We start from the raw sequence: 16383 nt of genomic DNA on the forward strand, positions 1-16383 counted from the left end.
AGTTTGCTCGAGGTCACAGGGCTAAGGACTGAGCAAAAAAAAAACTAGGGCTCCAAGCGTCAGGCTCTGACAAGTTCATCAGTCTGGTGACTTCCTGTAGTGTGAGTATACGGAGAGCAGTAATCGAGGTTCCAGGTGTGTTTGGTTTCTTCCTCCCCCTGCTAGTTGGTTTCGAGTCCATTTCTCCCGGTTATTTCTGCATCACGTCCACTAGCATTTCTTCACCTCGTACCTTTCCTGCTTTTCATAGTGGTGGCTAACTCCCTAGCACAGTGAATTTTTGAAATGCTTCTCACTGTCCGTGAGCGCCCAGGGATTTCTCGTTTCACCTGGAAAAGCTGTGAGGAAGAGCTTATTCCACCTAACTAGGCCATCTGAGTCTCCTTCGGCGCACTTTCCCCAAGGTTGCGTTTCTGTGTCTCCCATGGTGGAAGCCGTTCTCCTCTGACATTTTGCTTTCTTCGGGAATACCGGGTTCTTAGGCTTAACGATAGTAAAGCGATTCACCTGTGCAACATCTTTCTCTGTAAAGTTCCATTTGCAGGGCTCTTGAAGAGCCTGCTCTGTTGCCCCAGCTCCCGGGACGGGGTGTTGATTCCAGGTCTAGAAAACCTGTTGGCTCGCCCTTGGGACTATTTTCACGGCACCGTTTGATCAGAGATGCCCACTTTAATCAGAGCGGGTGGACTCCATCTCCTCTTTGTATTGTTGGCATCGGACGAAACATTTGGAGAGTTCTCGATCTTAAAAAAGAAAAAAAAGATCGAGCCGGCTGCGGCCTCGCGCTCGCGGGTAAACCCCGATGACCTCCTCCGTGGGAGCACGCCAGCGGGGAGTCCCGGGGGAAGCCCCGCGGGGAGCCGGGACCGCCGGGCGTGGGCGGTGGGCGGGCCCGGCGCCGCCCTCCCAGGTGGCGGCCCCGCCCCCGCAGCCGCCCGGAGGACACTTAGCGCCCGGGACGGGCCGCCCCCCGGCAGGTCGCGCCTCCTGCACCGCCGGCCTCTGGCGCCCCGTGCGCTCCGCACCCCGCAGCCCCGGGCGGCCGCGTCCCGACCTGGAAGTTGCGGGTTCCGTGAGCCGAGACCCGGTGTCCGAGGTCGCGAAGACCAGCCGAGTCCGAGGCTCGCGTGTGCCGCGGAGCCGAGTCCCCGCGCGGCCCCAGCTGGACGCCGCCCCCGCCCGAGGTCGCGGACACCCCGGCTCCCGGCGCGCACACACCTGCCTCGGGACGTCCCGGCGCGCAGACATGCGGCCCGCCAAGCCTGGCGCCCTGCTGCCCCTCCTGCTCCTGCTCGCGCTGGCGTTGTCCCTGCCCGGGGCCCAGGCGAGGCCCCGGGGTCGCCCAGGAGCCCGTGCCACGGACCAGGAACCCCAGCCGTGGCCGTTTCTCCCCGCGGCCAGGGCCACCCGGAGCACAGGTAAGCGGTCCCCGTCGCGGCCGGACGTGCGCTCTGACCCTGGGTGTTCGGGGGCTGCCCGCTGCGGGACACCGCAGTTCAGCAGGGCAGGGACAGGACCGTCTCTGCACATGACTGGTTCTCAGGGAAGCAGGTAAGGAGTTTATTAGACTTTGCCTTGTCGAGACTTAAGTAGCAAAAAAATCCCGTCTCACGAAGGAACCGGCGTGACCCGGCGAGGGAGGCCCTTTCCGGAGGCAGGTGCAGCGGCCGAAACCCTGCGGGTCGGCCTCCGCCGCCCCGGGCCTGGCGCACGGTTCCCGCCCTGGAAGCCCGTCCTCCTGGGTCTGCCCGGGCCTCGAGAACTGAGCAAGAACCCTGCCTGAACACGCAGACACAGCCTGACGGGGCTCGGGGAGCCCCGCTTTGCTTCCCTCGTCTAGCTGGCCTCCAGGAATGCTTGAGGGGCACGCGGTTTTGAGCCGGCCGAGGTGGCTGTCGTTAACTCGCACCTTCCCGAGGCCAGGCTCCCAAATCAGCCCTGGAAACTCAGATCTCTGGCTACTTAGACGCCCAGGGAGGGGATGAAGGAAGGAGGGGGAACAAAACTAGTCAACATAGATAGAGGTCATGAGACTCCCCAAGGTACAGAAGTCCAAGATGGGGGCCCCTGCTGGCTCAGTCCGTTGTGCCTCTGGCTCATGACTTGAGCTCAGGTCCTGATCTTGTGGTTGTAAGATCGAGCCCCTCGTCAGGCTAGCCGCTGACAGCTCAGAGTCCGCTCGGGATTCTCTCCCTCTTTCTCTGCCCCTCCCCTGCTCTCTTGCCCTCTCTCTCTCTCTCTCTTTCTCTCTCTTTTCAAAATCTAGCATTTATTCTTTATTTGCAGCTCACAGAACTGGTTTTGAAGGAGCCCACTCTGGGGAAACATTGTTTTGGCCGCTTCAGGCAGCCCAGCTCTACCTCAGCCTCTGGGGGACACGGGTGGGAGGGGGGGGGGTGGGGAGGCCAGGAGACAGTGTGGTGACAACGGAAGGAAGGCAAGGCGACTGTGAGGCAAGAGCGGTGGGGAGGGGCCGCTTATGAGACCACTGCTGGCCCCTCTCCTCGGGTGTCCCCATTCCCCAGACACTACAGTATTGGAAATTAGGCCAACTAATAATCCTGCCGCGGCCTCTTAGTGTTCAAGTGAAAGGAGTGTCACATGTCTCTCAATCAAAAGCCGGAAACTCTTCAGCTTGGTGAGGAAGGCAAGACAGACCCAAAGCTAGGCCTGTGGCACCAAACCCTTAGCCAAGCTGCGAATGCCAAGGAGAAGTTCTCGAAGGAAATGACACGTGTTACTCCAGCGAACGCACCCATGCTACGAAAGCAAAACAGCCTTATTGCTGACATGGGGAAAGTTTCAATGGCCTGGAGAGAAGATCAGACCACGAGATTCCCTTAAGCCAAAGCCTAAACCGGAACAAGGTCCCGAACTCTCTTCGATTCCACGGACGCTGAGAGACCGCAGAAGAAAAGTTGGAGGCGAGCACAGGTTGGCTCCTGAGGCTCAAGGAAAGAAGCCGTCGGCATAATAAAAAAGTGCGAAGCTGAGTAGCAAGGGCTGGTGTAGAAGCTTCGGCAAGTTACCCAGGAGGTGTAGCTGAGATCATTAATGTAAGTCGCTACACTAAACAACGGAACTTCAATACAGATGAAACAGCCTTCTATTGGAAGGAGATGCCATCTAGGACTTTCATAGCTGGCGACGAGTCAACGTCTGCCTTCGGAGCTTCAAAGCACAGGATAACTCTCTGGTTAGGGCTAATGCAGCTGGTGACTCTAAATGGAAGCCAGCGCTCGAAAAAAGATTTCCTTTCAAAATATTACCGCTCGTTGACAACGCACCTGGTCACCCAAGAGCTCTGAGGGAGGCGTAGAATGACATTAATGTCGTTAGCAGGTCTGCTAACACAACATCCGTTCCGCAGCCCATGGGTCAAGGAGTAACTTGGACTTTCAAGGCTTATCAATGAAAGACCATAGCTGCCAAACAGTGACTCCTGTGATGGATCTGGGTGAGCATATCGGAAACCTTTCTGGAAAGGACTCACCATTCTAGATGCCATTAAGACCATTCGTGACGCACGGGAACAGGTCAGAATGTCAATAGGGACAAGCGTTTTGGGAGCAGTTGCTTCCAACCCTGATGGATGACATTAGGGGTTCCGGACTTCAGGGAGGAAGCAAGTGCAGGTGTGATGGAAACAGCACGAGAACTAGAGCCAGAAGTGGAGCCTGGACACGTGACGGGATGGCTGCCATGTCACGATCAGACTTTTACGGATCAGGAGCTGCTTCGCACGGATGAGCCAAGAAAAGTAGTTTCTTAGATGGCACCTACTCCTCCTGGTGAAGACGCTGTGAATTCTGTGGAACCGACAGTCACGGATTCAGAATATTACATACACTTTGTTGATAGAGCAGTGGCAGGATTTGAGAAAACGGAATCCAGTCTTCAAAGGAGTTCTGCCGTGAACAAAATGCTATCAAACGGCATCACATGCTACGGAGAAATCGTTCATGAAAGGAAGAATGAGGTGATGCGGCAAATTTCACTGTTGTCCTATCTTATTTTAAGACATGGCCCCAGCCACCTCGGCCTTCAGCAGCCACCAGCCTGATGAGTCGGCAGCCATCAAGTGACACAAGACCCGCCCCCCCCCCAGCAAAATGATTATGACTTGCTGAAGCCTCAGGTGATAGCACTTTTCAGCAATAAAGTATGTTTTAATTAAGATATGTACTTTAAGAAAAACAATTTTTTTTAACATTTATTCATTTTTTGATAGCGCATGAGCGGGGGAGGGGCAGAGAGAGAGGGAGACACAGAATCCGAAACAGGCTCCAGGCTCTGAACTGTCAGCACAGAGCCCGACATGGGGCTCGAACCCCCAGACCATGAAATCATGACCTGAGCCAAAGTTGGATGTTTAACCGACTGAGCCACCCAGGCGCCCCAAGATATGTACTTTTTTTAAAAGTTTATTTTGAGAGAGAGAGAGAGAGAGCGAGCACGGGGGAGGGACAGAGAAGGAGAGAGAAAGAATCCTAAGCAGGCCCACATCACCAGTACAGAGACTGAGGTGGGGCTCGAACTCAAGAACCTTGAGATCATAGCCTGAGCCGAAACTAGGAGTTAGATGCTCAATCGCCTGAGCCACCTAGGTACCCCTAAGATATGTACTTTTTAAATTTTTATTTATTACAAAAATTTTTTTTTGATGTTTATTTATTTTTGAGAGAGAGAGAGAGTGCACATAAGCAGGGGAGGAGGGAGACGCAGAATCCAAAGCAGGCTCCAGACTCTGAGCTGTCAGCACAGAGCCCAACGCGGGGCTCGAACTCACGAATTGTGAGATCGTGACCTGAGCTGAAGTCGAACGCTTAACCGACAGAGCCACCCAGGCGCCCCAAGATGTATTTAAAAAAAAAAAAAAAAGACGTAACGCTATCTCACGCTTAACAGACTACAGTATAATATAAACATAACCTTCGTAGGCACTGGGAAAGCAGAGATGAACTTGGCTTGCTTTACTGTGGTGGTCTGAAACTGAACCTGGAATATTTTCAAGGTATGCCTGTATCCACCACCGCTCGTGTTTTGAGATGTACGCGGGATTTGTTTTCAGTCGGGCATGGCAAGACCTGGAAATGACTGTCGTGAAGGAAGGAGTTTTGCTCACAGTTCCCTAGAAACCGGGTCACGGCGTGCCCCTAGGGGCAGAGGGGGAAGCGCCAGGTTTGGTCGGGAGCAGAGTGGTTTCTTCAGGAGGGGCAAGGTGAGCTGGTTTAGGACCGGCCGGTGGGAATGATTTCGGCGGGCTCCGGAGTGTAGGGCGGTATGTACCTGTTTGGTTCCTGGCCCTGGGGAATGAGGGCGGGGAATATTGGCCTTGAGTGCGAGGGCTGGATGAGGCAGGTCGTAGGGGCCTGGGCTGTGGATTGGTTGGTTTGCAGATGAAAGGTGCGCTCGGGCTTTCCTTTCTCCAGGAATCGCTGGCCAGCTCCGAGAGGGGCCATCTCTCCGGGGCCAGCAAGGCTTCAGATGTTAAAGCCTCAGAAATACAGGAATTGGAAAGGCATGATTTCCCCTTATTCACCACCTTTGCCCGGGTGCCGGCTGGCCCTCTGTTCTCTGTTCCTGCCCACCGCGCCCCTGGGCTCCACTCGTCGGCCAGGAGACACCTGTCAGTCTTCATCTTACTGGAGATCTCCTTTCTTTGTTGTTGTTCTAGGGCGTTCGTCCCGTCTCTTCTTACCTAGACATCTCTTGCTTACCACTTGGGGTGTCAACTTAATGATCACTTCTCCGTTTCCTTCACGTCAACCTGCTGTGTGTTCCTATGTTATGTTTGTACTTTGAAATGACAATTCCAGTGTATCAAAAGTATGGTTTCTCTTGGCGACCTGTCTGAGCTCAAGCAAAGCATTGATTGTTTTCATTTCAAAGGTAACAACCTCCTCGAGGGGTCATCCTCTCAGCTTTTTTTTTTTTTTTTTTTTTTTTTTTTTTTTTTAAATTTTTTTTTCAACGTTTATTTATTTTTGGGACAGAGAGAGACAGAACATGAACGGGGGAGGGTCAGAGAGAGAGGGAGACACAGAATCGGAAACAGGCTCCAGACTCTGAGCCATCAGCCCAGAGCCCGACGCGGGGCTCGAACTCACGGACCGCGAGATCGTGACCTGGCTGAAGTCGGACGCTTAACCGACTGCGCCACCCAGGCGCCCCTCATCCTCTCAGCTTTTAATTCCTTAAACATTTTCTAGATGTTCCGTCCGCAAGGCACTATTGTACATCCTGCAGGTGATAACACATGAACAAGACATCATCCCTTTCCTTAAGAAGCCCACGAGGGCGCATGGGTGGCTGGGTCGGTCCAGTGTCTGACTCTTGGTTTCCACCCTCTTCCTTGCTTTGGGCCTTCTCTTTACTGGCGCTGATAACAGGGTCAGTTTAGGCAACAGACATCACTTAGTGTCTTGAAGGTGGGCCTAGTGAGACTGATGTGTGCTGCCCGTGGGGGGCTGCAAATAAATATACCAACCACAAGTTTTTATTCAGTGTTTCACAGTAACGCATTGATTTTTGACATAGGCATTTGTATTGGTTAAACTTCTCATAATTGTTTTTCATAATTATATATTATATCATTAGACATAGGTACAAAATAGGGGTGCCTGGGTGGTTCAGTCACTTAAGGGTCTGACTCTTGGTTTCTGCTCAGGTCATGATCTCACAGTTTGTGGGTTTGAGCCCTGCGTCTGGCTCCACGCTGACAGTGCAGAGCCTGCTTGGGATTCTCTCTCTCTCTCTCTCTGTCTCTCTCTGCCCCTCCCCTGCTTGCCCTCTCCATCTTTCTCTCAAAATAAATAAATAAACTTACAAACATAAGAGCCCACAATATTGCTTGGAGCCAGACATGTCCACAGTTCACTATTATGCTAATCGGAATGTGACAATTTCCTTTATAGAAGTTAGAAAGTGTGCAGTGGGGGTGTACAAAAGGGGGTAATTTGTTTAAAATGTGTACCTTCCCAGGGTGCCTGGGTGGCTCAGTCGGTTGAGCGTCCGACTTCGGCTCAGGTCATGATCTCGTGGTCCGTGGGTTCCAGCCCCATGTCGGGCCCCGGGCCGGCCCCGTGCCGACAGCTCGGAGCCTGCAGCCTGCTTCGGATTCTGTGTTTCCCCCTCTCTCTGCCCCTCCCCCACTGGCACTCTGTCTCTCTCTCTCAAAAATCAGTAAACTTAAAAAAAATTAAAATGTATACCTTCCAAACCCGAGTGTCACCGTCGTGCCAGGTCTAAATACTAAAATTATAGTGGAAAATACGTTTGGAACTCGACTTACTCTGATCTTCGAACACGCTTTCGCCAAAGTGCTCCTTCTGCACTCGGCCGGCTCAGCTTTCAGAAAGGGCCAGGGGAGCTGCTTTGCCCGATAAAACGTGGAGTATTGACACCACAGGAGCCAACTGGCTCAGCAACTGGCTGAGAGGTTGCAGAGAGATATGGAGGAAGGACCCATGTTCAAGCTGGACTCTAATGGATGAGAACACCGAGATATTTATATAAAGAGATATTTACATCGTCAGGGTTGCTTTGTTTTTCTGGATTCGTTTGGATCGGTCATAAAGTGTAGATGTTTGTTGTCAAGGGGAGGGGAGCTCCAATCCAGCCGCAGGCCTACCGCCCTGACAATGCTGTTCTGGGCTTACGCAGGGCTGCGGGGAGCCGGGAGCCACCCAGGCAAGGAGGGGCTCTCACAGCCCTCGTTAACTGTAGGATGTAAAGGGTGTTAGAATTCCCGAGTCTTCGTTTTACAGTGCCTGTCTCAACAAGGCCACACAAATCAGCGTGGTCATTCCAACTCACTTACAGGGAGGTGACAAGCATTCGCGCCCCCATTAGACTCATTTGATGTTCGACGCGCACAGGACTCAGTTATAAGGACATTGAAGGTTTAAATCTGCCACTGCTAACAAACTTCAGGTTCAAGATTTTTTAACGTGTCGGTTTTCTTTTCCTCTAGAAGAGTGGTGCATATTCCCCCAACTGTTTTTATAAATAGCATTGTCTGGGCGGTGTATTTATAGGGAATACAAGGTGAAGGGTGGGATGCACTTTGAGTTTTTATTTTCACTTATTTAAAGTGCCAAGCCCTTGGGGCGCCTGGGTGGCTCAGTCGGTTAAGCGTCTGACTTGGGCTCAGGTCGTGATTCGTGTGCTCCAGCCCTGCATCCGGCTCTGCACTGGCAGCACAGAGCCTGCTTGGGATTCTGACTCTCTCTCTGCCCCTCCCGTGCTCGCGCTTTCTCTCTCTCTCAAAATAAATAAATAACTAAAATAAAGTTAAAAAAAAAACAAAAACAAAAAACTAAAGTGCAAAGCCCTTTAAGTGGGAGAACATCCTGGCCTGGAGCCCATTTCCATTCATTTGTTCCCGCTGTGATGGGGAGAGTGGGTTGGGGACGGAGAAGACCCATCAGGAGGCTGTTGGCCGGGTACAGTCATGAAAGTATGATGGCTTGGACCAGTCTCGTGGTCATGAGAGGAAACACAGGTGTACGGATCTCAGGTCATTTTTGGAGGTGGAATATATGAAATCAAGTAATGGATCGTATATAGCAGAGAGGGAAAGAGGAAAGTCAAGCATGTCTTCTTGATATCTGGCCCGAGCCAAGAGTGAAGAGTGATGCCAGGTAGGAGACCAGGGAGTGTGGGGGAGATGCGAGTCTGGGACAGCAGGGAAATCAGACATTCAGGTCTGGCTGTGTACTTTTGAGAGGCCTGTAAGTTTCCTGGATAGAGTGGTAGGGGCAAGCAGGTAGCCCCGGGGGAGGTCTGGAGCCCCCAGGGAACCTTCAGGGCTAGAGATACAGATTTGGAATCGGCTGCATGACCCACTGTGAGTTCATGAGTCAGGTGCCTGTCGTTATAGCCTATTTGTAAGGATGTTTTTCATGATGGAAATGCCTCCCACAAATCCTAAAACTTTTTTTTTTTCTTTGCAGAAATGTTCCTAAAAGATGCGACCTTAAAAGACAAATTAATAAAGCATTTCACAGGTAAGCACAAAATTTACCAGTGACTCAATTAAATAAAAAGATTGTGTGCAAATTACTGTGTTAGGCACTTGGCATTTGAAGAGAAATGTCTGTAAGAATCTCAGCAGTCCAGTTAGGGAAGTGGACAGATGCCATTAACTTGTATTAATGGTAATATAATCCCGATCTTGGTAAGTAATAGAAGTGTAAATACAGTTTTAGGGATACACAGAAAGTGAGTAATTTTGCCAAGAACCAGCAGGATAGGCTTGTAGTCGACACTGTACTGACGTTGGGCTCTAAGGAATGAATGGTACTTTCCTGGATGAGAGAAGCATTCTGGTCACAAGGAATTCTTTGACAACCTGGTAGTTTGGGGGCAGGACAGGTAGACGGTGTGGGTGCGCTGTGGGGTATGGTTAGGTAAAGGTGTGTGTGGCCACTGGGTAAAACTATGGCTGAAAATGTAGGTTAGAGTCATACTGTGAAGGGTCCTAAAGAGAATGTAAGGAATTTAGACCAAGCTCTCCAGCTGATGGGGGCAATGGAGGTTTCTTTTGGTCTAGGGGAAAGACGGGCTTTCGTACACCATACCTTAAGCATGAAATACTCTTCCGTGATATTGTTTTGTTCTTCATATCAACTTTGTGAGATCATTGGAAAGCATCCTGTGCCTCCAGTTTTAGCAAATCACTAAATTGTTTTGAACCAAGCACCCCCATCCTGACCATTCCTCTTGCCTGGCCATTCCTAATCGTCCCAGCTACCTTTCCTTGGTTTACATCTCAGGCCTATAAGCTGGGGAAGATACAGTTTTCCCCACTTAACCGAAGCCAGCGGCCATGTTCGTTAGTCAACTTCAGAACAATGGTTTTGCGTATCAAGCCAACACCCCCCTGAGCCCCAGCAAGTGTAAGGAATTTCCCAGTATTGTGTCTAGTTACTCGGTTCACGCCACTGTGGGCCCTTCTACCACTTCCAGAACGCCAGACTCCAGATATAGAGGTGAATTTTGGTGGGGACTGTCTGGGATTTGTGGCAATAAAAAGGAAGTCTCAAGGCTCTATTCACTTTACAATAGTCCTTGACACTAATAAGACACAAATTACTATAATTAGAAAATGGAGTAAGGCTCTCTGCATATAAACATTAATTCCTATTAAATAAAAAGTTGAAGAGGGGTGCCTGAGTGGCACTCAGTCAGTTAGGCATCCGACTTCGGCTCGGGTCATGATCTCCCGGTCCGTGAGTTTGAGCCCCGCGTCTGGCTCTGTGCTCACAGCTCAGGCCTGGAGCCTGCTTTAGATTCTGTGTCTCCCTGTCTCTCTGCCCCTCCCCTGCTCGCAGTCTGTCTCCCTCTCTCGAAAATAAATAAATATTTAAAAAAATTAAAAAACTGAAGAACAGAAAGAGGGGACCAAAGAGATTTATTTTTTATTTTTCACATCCTCTTGATTTGCTTTCTAGAGATTTTTTTTTCTGTCTAGAGCTTTTCTCTCTTAGTTATTCTAAAGAGTTCTTTAGAGGGGCGCCTGGGTGGCACAGTCGGTTAAGCGTCCGACTTCAGCCAGGTCACGATCTCGCGGTCCATGAGTTCGAGCCCCACGTCAGGCTCTGGGCTGATGGCTCAGAGCCTGGAGCCTGTTTCCGATTCTGTGTCTCCCTCTCTCTCTGCCCCTCCCCCGTTCATGCTCTGTCTCTCTCTGTCCCAAAAATAAATAAACGTTGAAAAAATAAAAAAAAAAATAAAAAGAAAGAGTTCTTTAGAAACTGAAGGTTCCATTACGTGAAATATTGAGAACTGATAGTGAATTTAGATGATTTTTCACAGATTACTATGTACTGCCTCCCACAGAGCCAAGATAAGGAGAAGTGCTTCCAGACAAGTTCTTTTAAGGGCATGGAAGGATGTTAAGCTACAGTTGTAATATCTCCACCCATAAATGCTAGCAAATTTGTTTGGAAAACATGCCTATGTTTATCATAAATGTTCTTTCCTTTTCCCATAGGGCCAATCACGTTTCCAGACGAATGTAGCATACATTTCCATCGACTGTATCACAATACCAGGGATTGCTCAACGCCAGCTTGTAAGTAGTTTGGATAGTTGTGTGTTTTTTGTTTTGTTTTTTTTTTCTTTTAGAAAAAGTCCGTATCCAGCAATAAATGCATGTAATTTTAAACTTCCACTCTCTGTAGCTGGAAATAGACTAAACATTGTATGAGATGCTATTTATAACAGTGACAGTATTAAGTAACGTTTGTGTGTGTCGTTGACAGTGTAAGGAACGGAACTTCATGATTGGGACTAGATCCAAATCTGAAAATAGCCAGATTTCCTTACTGGATGAAATGTTTGTCGGAGATTTAAACCTTTTATCGTTTTTCAAATTCCTTGGCATAAAGTGCTTTGTCATATAAATGAAACACAAAAATAGGATGATGGTGAAGGGGAAGTCAGAATTTCCTCTTAAGTTATTTTAAACAGTTTCATATTGTATCATTTATACAACGAGTGATCCGTTGTTCTCAACAATGGTAGCATAGTGTTTTAAGGGTTGCTCTAATGAATTCTTTTGGGCACTTAAGTTACTGAAGTTAATAGTCATTTCAAACGTAATATTTTAAATGCTGTCATTGAAACTGCCTAAATCATGATCACGTGAGCTAATTCAGCTGTTTTTAAATTCCTTTCTGAACCTAAACTTCCCTTTTTAGGTAAATGGATTTTAAGCATTTTGCTTCTTCTTCACTAGATTGGCCATCTCGAGGAATATTCAATTTTACTCAGGTTGTTGAGTCCGAGTTGTTATAATTTTTTTCAAAACTGCTTGTGTTCAATGACTTGGGGAAATGAATCACACCGGAATCAAAGCAGACTGAGTGATCCCACAGCACAGTGGGGACATCTTGCTCTTTGGACTCAGGCTGCTCGCTGGGTATGAGATAGATTCTTGACATTTGGACGCTGGGTTTTCATCTTTGACTCTTAAGTGAGACAACAGTAACATCTCCCTGATTGTGTTAGGAGGAGAATTCATGAAAAGACCCCGGTTAAACATTTGTTGTGTTGGGTGCTTATTAAATTGTAGCTCTCATTATTAATCAGTGACAATAATAACATGGTTTTCCCGACACTTGTAGTAACTATATACGTAACTGACCTTTAAATGTTTTCCTAGATTACAAGAGATGTGCTAGATTGCTTACAAGGCTGGCAGTGAGTCCCCTGTGCTCACAGACAAGACCTGCCCTAGGAGTATGTATTTATTTATTTTTCTTATTCTGCTTGACAGGCTAACTTTCGTAAGAAATGTTGAACAATTGAAAAAGCCAGATAGCTGATGTTAGCAACACATAATGAACTTAACCTGTGGATTTTTTACTTAGTGTTAAAGCTTGGTCTAAATGCACAGACTGCTTTATTGAGTTCATTACAAATGCCCTCAACAGTGATTAAATTAAGTAAGGTAAACAGCTTTTTGGCAGCCTTACCAGTCCTGAGTGATTTTTTAATTTTTTTTTTTAATGTTTATTTATTTTGGAGAGAGAGACAGAGTGTGAGTGGGGGAGGAGCAGAGAGAGAGGGAGACACAGAATCTGAAGCAGGCTCCAGGCTCCGAGCTGTCAGCACAGAGCCCGACGCAGGGCTCGAACTCATCAACGGTGAGATCATGACAAGCTGAAGTTGGACGCTTACCGACTGAGCCACCCAGGTGCCCCCTGAGTGATTTTTTAAAAATATTTCAACCTTTGGGGTTATATTATTTTTGTGCAGAAGCCTTATGCAGGTAGACATTAGATGAACAAAACTATTTAAAGCTCTATTTTCTTTTCAGCTGGTCAAAAGATATAATAAAAGTTGCGCTGGGTCCTAAACTTTTGGTTTATGCAAGATAGGTAAGGAGAAGAGAGAAAGTATTGGAAGAATAAAAGAAAAAGCAAGGGATCAAAAACATAACCATGTAATCATCATCTGCTCTAACATATACTTTGCCAGACTGAAATGGTGAGTCAGAATTTTCATTCTGGCTAAATTACCCTAAGAGCCCCAGGATAATAAAGTATTTGGATAACCTAAATAAATCTGGTGAAAATTATAATATTTACAAAAGTAGACTCTATACAAGAGACTGAAAGACATTCATTTTTTGCAGAGATCTTTCTACTCAGTAATTCTTTCCCAGTGCAGATCAAAGCCAACCTGTTTGGAGGAGGGGGGGAGGGAGGGGAGGAGGGAGGGGGGGCGGGGGTCAGTATTTCAGTACCACGGACAAGTCCCTTTAAAGAAACTAGTTTCATAGCTTGTGAGGGTAGAAATGGAAGTCATGGGATACATGTAGTCTAGAAGTATGTACATATATCTCCATCTGGCCTACTTGACTTAATCTACCCCAAGTAACTCATCTCACAGGTTTGTTGTGCCAGTTACTAAGACAATCCTGACTTGCATTGCTATTTTTATTCTTCTTTAAAAAGCAATTATAGGGGCTCCTGGGTGGCTCAGTCTGTTGAGCCTCCGACCTTGACTCAGATCATTATCTCGAAGTTCTTGAGTTCGAGCCCTGCATTGGGCTCTGTGCTGACAGCTCGTAGTCTTGAGCCTGCTTTGGATTCTCTGTTTCCCTCTCTCCCTCCCCCTCCCCCTCTCACACTCTGTCTCTCTCTGAAAAATAAATAAACATTTAAATAAATAAATAAATAAATAAATAGTGATGATAAATTAATAATAATGGGCACTCTTAATTCTGCATATTTTTAGTTGCTAAATTTTAAAAATTCTCTTTTTTAGATTAAGAAAATGAGCTAGATCATTTTAGCATTCAATGGCAAGGTACTTGAATTAATTACTCTCAATCTATCTCAAACTTTGTGAATAATGTAAAACATGAACAAATAAAGAAAATTCATTAGGCTGTTGAAATTACCTAAATCAAGCCACATTTATCTTTCTTGGTTTTAACATATTTTATGTGAATGAGTAAATAAACATAAAGTCCAAAACAACATATTAACTGCAAAAGTTCTCAAAAAACAAGTACTGTGCTATAATACAAAATATTGCCTACCGGCTAACTTCCCCTGAGACTAGATTCATGGAAGACAGAGCTGATAAATACGCCCCTTGGAAACTGTAGAGTTTAGAGGTTTAGTGATTTCCTCTATAGGAGTATGTGTTTCTCATTATTTATTTAACAAGGTATTAGAAACGCAGAATTACAGATTACTACGTTTTAGGAATATTTATAAGTTATTTAGGTGATGCCAAGTTCATTTTTCAGTTTATTTAGATATCATAACACTTTAGTGGGGAAGTCATAATTGAAAGTATCTAAAAGTACTGATTGACCCTTTTCCCTTCCACACACACATTAGCCTATATTCTCAGGATTAGATTATGCATTGAGCCCACAGATCCTTTAAACAAAATAAAATAAAATATGACTATATTAAAACTATACATATTTTTAAGTACATTAAAAACCAGATTATAAATGACATTTTTCTTCTTCTCCCTGATAGGCATTGCTTAAGAATACAAATACAACTTGAAGGAAAAAGTGCCTGGAATCATGCTCACTGTACAAAGAGGGGAAGCATCTAATTTTATGCTGTATTAAGATGAAAATCTCATCTTAGATTTTACAGAAATAATTGATTAGTTGTGTCCTTCCGTACAACAAAGTCTTTCTTGGTTTATCTTTGGGTATAGAGTAATTTGAAATGTTTTAAAACAATGCTTAAATCACACAACGTAAATAGAATATTAAAAAGTATGCTATTCTTTTATTTTTATTATATTATTTTCTTATATGGTTAATATTCCATATAGGTATGAATTAAATATTTAATTATGTAAATTATGTCTCAGGGTACTGGTAAGAAATGATTTAAGTAATATATTTTTTTGAATAATCCTGTATGAAGTCCACTTTTACAATTCTTTTAAATAATATTTAAATACACCCATTCAGATTTGTCTTTAATTGCACTAATTGGAAATATGAATTCTATTAAAACTGAAATATAAAAGATCTGTGTTGCTTTTCTTTGAATTGAATATCTTTGTCGCAGAAGTTATACTATTGGGATGTGATTACTACATATGCATATATGGATAAATATGTATTTTCTAAACTGCTAACTAGTCTCCTGAGAAAATTCCTGTCTTTTTGAAGTCTGGACGTATGGTACTGCTGTCCTAAATAAAAAGAGGAGAGCTATGTGTTATGGAGTTAGGAGAATATGTGGGCTGCCTGGATGCTCTGTTTGGATTTTTTTTTTTTTTTTTTTTTTTTAATTTAAGTAATCTCTACGTGTACTGTGGAGCTGGAACTCATGACCCTGAGATCGAGAGTCGCACACTCGCCTGGCTGAGCCAGCCTGTATCGCATTCTGATACTTTGCAACAGCTTCATGTAAAAGCAACAGTGTAAAAATGAGAACCCTACAATAAAATGATAGAAAACCCCCATCCTTCTAAAGGAGACACAGCATGAGTGGTTTGCCAGGGCATAGCCAGAACAGGCATTGCCTCTCACTGCTCGTCCTCTGTCGTGTGGGCATCGGGGACACAGGCATGTCTGTACTAGCCCATGTTTAGTCTCTCCCATATCGGAGTGCATCCTGTCTGTGTAGGTAAACATACGTTCTCCTTTATCCATCAGAAAACCTCAAAAATGCCCTTTGGCTTCAGGAATATTCTGAAGCTACATTTTCAATTTCAGTGTTATTTATTTTGGCTTCTGGGCAAAGACAAGTAATTATGCTTAAAAAACAGAGGAGGTGGAATGGAATTTTGCAATAATGCTATGTAGTAAAGAATAGGAAAAATACCACATTTTTAGTTCATTGCACTTAACGTAGTAATTATGGTATTTACAACATTCAGAAAAATGAAGTAGCTTTTGCTCTTAACTTTCTAAGAGCTGGAGTGCTATTTTGTAAAATGCTTATTTATTTTTGAGAGTGGGAGGAGGGGCAGAGAAAGGGAGGCGAGGATCCGAAGCAGGCTCTGTGCTGACAGCAGGGAGTCTGATGCGGGGGCTCGAACTCACGAACCGTGAGATCGGGACCTGGACCAAAGTTGTACACTTAACCGACTGAGCCCCCCAGGCAGGCACCCCGATTGTTGGAGTGCTATTTCTGTAAAAGTGAAGAAGAGGCTATTGAATAATGACAGGTAAGAACTTAATGGTAAGACATATTAGGCTGAAAAAAAAAAAAAAAAAAAAAAAAAGAGCAGGCCAAAGAGGCTTCATGATTAGTGTGGGTTCTATAAATTATTTCCGATGGAGTTCTATGAAGTTAGATTGTAAGCATTCCCAGAGATGACTACTGTGCCTCAGAAATGTATTCTCCGCTATCTCTGTATATTTAAAGCCTAGGGATT

General features: G+C 46.0%; 1 protein-coding gene across 1 annotated transcript; it reads left to right on the top strand.

The window, feature by feature from the left end:
- Positions 1 to 802: 802 nt before the first annotated feature.
- On the top strand, positions 803 to 15025 carry ALKAL1 (ALK and LTK ligand 1). The gene is made up of 5 exons (XM_045455847.1): positions 803 to 1418; positions 8958 to 9011; positions 11000 to 11080; positions 12173 to 12249; positions 14514 to 15025. Exons 1-5 carry the CDS (start codon positions 803 to 805, stop codon positions 14541 to 14543), a joined length of 858 nt encoding a protein of 285 aa, XP_045311803.1. The 3' UTR covers positions 14544 to 15025.
- The last annotated feature ends 1358 nt before the right edge of the window (positions 15026 to 16383 follow it).

Source organism: Leopardus geoffroyi, chromosome C3 (assembly GCF_018350155.1).
Source record: "Leopardus geoffroyi isolate Oge1 chromosome C3, O.geoffroyi_Oge1_pat1.0, whole genome shotgun sequence".
In the NCBI taxonomy this organism is placed as follows: Eukaryota; Metazoa; Chordata; class Mammalia; order Carnivora; family Felidae; genus Leopardus; species Leopardus geoffroyi.